This window comes from Limulus polyphemus, unplaced genomic scaffold (assembly GCF_000517525.1).
Source record: "Limulus polyphemus unplaced genomic scaffold, Limulus_polyphemus-2.1.2 Scaffold9729, whole genome shotgun sequence".
Lineage (NCBI taxonomy): Eukaryota > Metazoa > Arthropoda > Merostomata > Xiphosura > Limulidae > Limulus > Limulus polyphemus.
Genome location: NW_013675339.1, coordinates 13,993 through 21,277, shown reverse-complemented (window position 1 = coordinate 21,277; position 7,285 = coordinate 13,993). Strand labels below are relative to the sequence as shown.

Genomic DNA, 7,285 nt, shown 5'->3' with positions numbered 1-7,285 from the left:
ATCCTATCCCCAGATACTAGCCTTTATCATTCTACAAGGATCCTATCCCCATCCTTTTATACCATAACACACATAATCAACAGATACTAGCCTTTCTTTATCATTCTACAAGGATCCTATCCCCATCCTTTTATACCATAACACACATAATCATCAGATACTAGCCTTTCTTTATCATTCTACAAGGATCCTATCCCCATCCTTTTATACCATAACACACATAATCATCAGATACTAGCCTTTCTTTATCATTCTACAAGGATCCTATCCCCATCCTTTTATACCATAACACACACAATCATTAGGTACTAGCCTTTCTTTATCATTCTACAAGGATCCTATCCCCATCCTTTTATACCATAACACACATAATCATCAGATACTAGCCTTTCTTTATCCATTCTACAAGGATCCTATCCCCATCCTTTTATACCATAACACACATAATCACAGATACTAGCCTTTCTTTATCATTCTACAAGGATCCTATCCCCATCCTTTTATACCATAACACACATAATCATCAGATACTAGCCTTTCAAGGATCCTATCCCCATCCTTTTATACCATAACACATTTTGAATTTTGTTCACATACTCTCCCCTCTTCTACTTGTAGATGTTATGACTGTTGGCTGTGTATTTAGGTAGATTTTGTTGAACTGGTAGTTTTGTGTATGTCTTCACGTATATTAGTGGCATGTTGTTAACACCATTTTTCTGTTTAAGGATGGGATACATGAAGATCCAAAATGGAACATTGTTGTCCAACTTCACCAGGTTAGTTGTGTGTTGTGTGAGAGACATTATAATAGGAGGTGCAAGGGGGGGAGTTAGGATGACATCGTACATTACAATTGGAAGTACAGTGGTTGATATTAGTGTTATAATTGTGAGGGTTAGGAAGTTTAAAATCAGCTGGAACTGTGCACATAGCACAAATCAGTAAGTTATTGTTTACGATTCTGTATGTTTTTTTTCTGACATTTTACTTAGAGGTTCTGTCCTAGGTGTAGTCTTCATTTGTTTCATGTAACAAATGGTTTATTTTCACCTATAGCCACACAGTGTTCGACACTGCAACTGTTTATTAACAAAACAATGATAAGCCATAATGTGTTTTTAGTTTTGTATTAGTTCTTTTCAGAGTTGAACAACATAGAAAGCTGTGTTAAATAGTGAATACTGTAGACACAAAAGTATATAGAAAGCTAAATAGTGAATACTGTAGACACAAAAGTATATAGAAAGCTAAATAGTGAATACTGTAGACACAAAAGTATATAGAAAGCTATGTTAAATACTTAGCACTTGATATACAGAATACAGGAAAATATGGTTTCATTACTTGTAAGGAGTTATCATTTGATATACATGAATACTGTAGACACAAAAGTATATAGAAAGCTATATTAAATAGTGAATACTGTAGACACAAAGTACATCATGATTTGTAGTATAAGAATTGTGAAACTTGATTTAAATTTTGGAGAAACAAGACTTGTTAAGTTTTTAATGTTTTTACTATACTCAGATCTATAGAATCAAGTGTTTCATTATTTGTCGGGAGTTAGCATCTGATACATAGAATATTGAAAAATATGGTTTCATTACTTGTAAGGAGTTAGCATCTGATATAGAATATTGAAAAATATGGTTTCATTACTTGTAAGGAGTTAGCATTTGATATACAGAATACAGGAAAATATGGTTTCATTACTTGTAAGGAGTTAGCATCTTGATATACAGAATACAGGAAAATATGGTTTCATTACTTGTAAGGAGTTAGCACTTGATATACAGAATACAGGAAAATATGGTTTCATTACTTGTAAGGAGTTAGCACTTGATATACAGAATACAGGAAAATATGGTTTCATTACTTGTAAGGAGTTAGCATTTGATATACAGAATACAGGAAAATATGGTTTCATTACTTGTAAGGAGTTAGCACTTGATAATACAGGAAAATATGGTTTCATTACTTGTAAGGAGTTATAACTTGATATATGGAACATTGAAAAATATGGTTTCATTACTTGTAAGGAATTATAATTTGATATATGGAACATTGGAATATATGGTATCATTACTTGTAAGGAGTTAGCTTTTGATATATGGAACATTGGAATATATGGTTTCATTACTTGTAAGGAGTTAGGATATGTTATACAGAACATTGAAAATATGGTTTCATTACTTGTAAGGAGTTAGCATATGATATACAGAATACAGGAAAATAATGGTTTCATTACTTGTAAGGAGTTATCATTTGATATTACTTTTTGTTCTAATGAATCGTTTACTGTCAAATTTCAAACAGACTAACAGTTATTAAAAGCCACAATGAGAATAAGTTTGCTGTGTATTATTATAGAAAAGGTTGATTTTTCCACTAAGTATTGAAATATCTTAAACAGACATAATTCTACAGACTTTTAAATATATGATGTTTAACTGGCAACAGAAAAATGGAAATTGGCAAGTGGGCTGTAGGTTACTAAGCACACAAAATTTTTCATGAGCTTTACATAATTCCGTATCGCAAAGAAAAGATTTTCAAAACAGCGTAAACATTAAAAATGCATAACTTTCACAAAAGTGAATTATATCAGGGATTTACCACTCCCTGAGTTAAGCTACTCTCCGGGCTCCTAAATGTCTGAGATATTTGGTAAGCAAAGCCAAATTAGGCTACCAGAAGTATTCCTTTATAAATTCAGTTTTCTTAATGCAGTTCTCAAACCAGTGTACACCAGATGGTCTCCTCACATGTAGAAAACCTCCCTGATACTGGACAAAACAATATTTTGAGGAATAATCTTATTTATTGAAATAAATATGACTATTTAATGTTTTTTATGCTAAATATTGTTTTTAAAGAACAATTCGCAATGAATGTAAGACACCTCAGAATGACTGTGTAAAATCATTAAGTGGGATCCTCAAGGAAAAAGGCTTGAGAACCCATTTCTTAATGACCCATGAAAGAAAAACTAGATAAGTACATGTTGGGAAGATGTGCAGAGAGTTAAAATGTTATTCTGATAACAAGTGCACAGAACACCATGGCGTGCTTCAAAAAATTTAGTAGTAACTTGAAAGTTAAAAAATGATCCTCACCATGAAAGTTGACATGTTGTTTGTAATTAGATTTGTAATTAGTATTAGTACTTTTTGGCAGACAAATAGTTGAAATGTTTGTATCATTTAACAGGAACAGTATAACTGAAACAAAAGCTATTTTATAGATTACAGACAACACAAATTATTCAACAAACACAGAGATCAATGATGTGTATAAAATTTATTAAATTAGCATATAATACCCACACTCCACCATAGGGTTCAAAAGTCCCCTTGTTATTCACAGATGTCCCAGTTACTTCTATAGCTATCCCAAAGGGAGGCCCATACTCAAAAACAAACCCTGTTAAGACACCAACCCATGGTACCTTGGCACGTGTGCCATGTTTGGTTTTACTAGCTCATGAATTGGGGCATGAAAATTGTTTCAAACATGGTGGCCACAAAATTCTGAGACCCCTGAAAACCTAGACTCTTATTGTGCCTAGGTAACTTTCTGGGTGTTTTAGTCTCAGTTTGGTAAGAGGGATAGCCATATAGAGCCAAGGACACTCCCCTGACAGATTTGGTCCTGCTAGTTCCAAAACTGTGTGAGGACTTAATTGTAAACTAAAGAAGTTCACAAACACATACCATAATAGAATTTTGATAAAGCACATGATCTTATTAAACTTAAAAATTACTAGTATTACAGTTTTTTAATCTGTATGTCTAATCAGATTTATTTGAATTAGTTAAGAGCAACCCTAATATTCTTGTGAGTGAAGGTAGATCACATTCAGCGTAACCTTCATTTTCCCATCTAGTTGTTAATGTAACAACAGTAGCTACTCTGTATTTTGTGAAAGTGACTGGTTTTTTCATAAATATTGTTGACTTCTTAAAACAGGTGCGTGATGCACACACTGCCGATAAGAATCATTGTGCTAACTAAGACAGTATTGGAAGTGTTCAGTTTCTACAGTAGTGGATGGGAAAATGACAGACCAGATTATAAGTATGTTAAGAAGTTGGAAGAGCTATTTATGTTTGTGTTTTGAAAGTTAAGTCCTCATTTCTATTCTGCAGGTGTTTCACCAGATGAAGAGGTATGAAGATGTAGAATCATCAGATGGAGATGCACTGGACTGTGTGACATCTTTTATCAAATCTCACCTTCAAGCTTTATTACTATTGCTCAGGTAAACATACAGAAGAATGTATATTTATGTGGACTGTGATGATATCTTTTATCAAATCTCACCTTCAAGCTTTATTACTACTGCTCAGGTAAACACACAGAAGAATGTATATTTTTGTGGATTGTGATGATATCAAACTTTGTGTTGAGGAACCCACTTTCAAAATAAACATTTGAAGATGGCATATTACAAGTTTTCTTCATCACTCATTCAAGCCATCTTTAAACTTTATTATATGAACTGTATTGATGTAGAATTTTAAGAGAGAATATATATTTCAAATTGTTGTATGTTCTTGTTCATTGTTGCAAAGAATGTGAAAGTCAATTATTATATGTTTTTAATTTATAACAGAGATTATCATCCCAGCCTGGAAGAAAACCATCAGCACGATGCCCACGAGGCACTAACATTGATTCTGAATATTCTATCTGAAATAAGTGACATTGTTCTACCTGTGAGAACAGTCTCTCATGTGGAAAATTCCTGTAAGAAAGTTTGTCGTGGGAAGAGGAGGAGAAGGTGTATTTTCACAAATCCAAGAAAGAGAAAGAAAAAGGCTGTAGAAAGCAGTTACTGTTTGCCTACAAATGATCAGCAAGTGTGTGAAATGAAGGGAAAACCACAATGTAACTTTGTCAGGGATCTGTTTGAAGGTAGATCGTCAAACAGTACAGTTTGCCTGGAGTGTGAAGACATAAAGTGCTCAGAGGAGGAGTTTTGGGATCTCAGTGTTCCAGTTTTAGCCAATTCTAAAGACGATAGTGAGGATGAGGAAGATGAATCAGGTTAGTATGATAAACATTACGAACTTCATACATTCAAATATTTGTATATCTTATGTCCAGAGTGTAGTTGTCAGAGTAAGGGTATCTGTTTTACCACTGCATTATGATGTTTACATTTCCTACTGACTTGACTCTACATTTTTTTATTGGTCTAAGAATTGGTAACATTTGTTGCACATCTAATTTTGATTTGAAACCAGCATCCATTATAGATGGTGTTGAAATTATAGCTGTTTAGCTTAAGGCTTTTGTAGCGGGTACATTAAATACTGTACAAGACAAGGAACAGTTTGCTGAATATCAAATTAATTTGAATTTGTTGCTAATTTCTAATTGTAGTTTATAAAACAGCTCCTCAAGTTAGATTCATTATGTATATCATAGCAGCAGTAAGTCCTAAAATAAAAGAATGATCTCTTATGGTGGCAGGGATGTATTATACATAATGGGCAAGTGATGAAATATCAAGTTCAATTCTTTTGTAGAAAAAGCAGCAATTGACTTTATTATTATAACTAGCTGAGAGCTATCCCACAATACTGTGGTAGTATAGTTCTAAAGTGACATATAATACACTTTTTTTCCAGTTTTTTGATGATCATAAAACCTTTTGAAGCAAGACATTTAAGTTTTTCTTTCTTCATTGTTATAACTTTCAATATCATGCTACTCAAAACTAGAAAGCTTTCTGGACTAGCTCTCGACTAGTAAACAATTGGGTCAGTTGCTGCTTATTATACAATTAGTTGGCTTTAGCCTCTTTCTCTATCAAATTAATGAAGCATCGTATCTAGCACACGTCGGACAGATGTCAGTACATCTAGATAAAATACATTAATTTTCTTGTTTTACTATTTCCCTTTCAGGAGATGCAAGGAGCAAGTGTTTTCTGTCTGACACATTGAAGAAGGAGTCTTTGTTACGTGGAGTCAACAAGTATTACTGTGAAAAATGTCATCACTACGTAGAGGCTAGATGTGGTTTAGTCCTGTACTCGACTCCTCCAGTTCTAATCCTACAGCTAGGTCGCTTTGACTGCCAAACAAGGTATGCTAAAAAACATACACATTGTAAGTACTGTTAACCACCATAGGATGTGATTTCATATGTGTACAGTTCCGTATATAGTTTCCTTATGTTAACTGATGGATATTTGGTTTTTAGTTTTCGAGAGCAGGCTGGAATGTCCAAGCTGAACAACCACTGTCCAGTTCCTCTTCGGCTGCCCAGTTTTCATAATGAGAACCACTGTTATTGTTTATTTGCTGTGGTCATCCACAAGGGACTGTCTGTGAATTCTGGCCATTATGTCACGGTAGTTAGTAGTTCTTCATATACTAAGCTTGATGAAATGGTAAGTAGAACTAAACAGACTAGTAGTAGATCACATGGTACTTGTTGTGGTTTGGATTCAGCAAATCTCAAATCATGGTTCTTTTGTGATGATGACAAGGTACAAGTTATTAGTGAGGAGGAGATGGAGATGCATCTCTCGGCTGTATCCCCACTTGGACCGACTGCCACTCCGTACCTGTTGTTTTACCAGAAACTTGACCATCAGTACCAGTAATTAATTTTTTTGTTAGCCACTATCATGGACTAAAACGTTCTGTGAATGATGTTTTAGTAACTTTCCAGCTATTTATGGAAATTTTTCTATAGAGTGGAGAATTTGTATTTATTAACTATATTTTCAGTTGATTTTTAAAAATATTTATTTACATAAATACAAAAACTCCAGTTTGGCTTTAAATCTGTCAAACTAGAATATTGATGTATACTTGAGTTTTTAAATTGTTTCTTCACCCCCTGGAGCCCAATAAAATGTGTTTGTAAAAAGTTTGAATATTTGTACTGGAAATGTTTTTAAAACTTACAGTACATATAATTAATAACAAACAAGCTATTAACGATACATCAACTAAGAAGTGTTGGAAAGCATGTAACGATGGTCTGGGTTGTGATGTTTTCACCAAGAACTACCAACTAATGACTCCTCCTTATCTGTACATTTAGAAATACATAACACCATTTCTCTGATACGGTCTCCAGATTTTCAATAAAGGAAAGACAGATTTAATGACAAGAAAACAACATATATATACACACACACGCCTCTGGGGAAAAAATACAGTAAATACTTTTATCCAAATATTGTTTACTACATCTGTAGTATGACTTATTAAATGAAACACAACTATATAAATTCTTATGCAATAGAAACAATAAC

At 33.5% G+C, this 7,285-nt stretch overlaps 1 protein-coding gene across 1 annotated transcript; it reads left to right on the top strand.

Moving 5' to 3' along the window:
* Nucleotides 1-452: 452 nt before the first annotated feature.
* On the top strand, nt 453-6,897 carry LOC106476061 (ubiquitin carboxyl-terminal hydrolase 1-like). Its single transcript, XM_013936734.2, has 5 exons — nt 453-779; nt 4,155-4,267; nt 4,622-5,055; nt 5,922-6,102; nt 6,220-6,897. The coding sequence occupies exons 2-5, from the start codon at nt 4,167-4,169 to the stop codon at nt 6,623-6,625; spliced, it is 1,122 nt and encodes a 373-aa protein (XP_013792188.1). The 5' UTR covers nt 453-779; nt 4,155-4,166; the 3' UTR covers nt 6,626-6,897.
* Nucleotides 6,898-7,285: the final 388 nt, after the last annotated feature.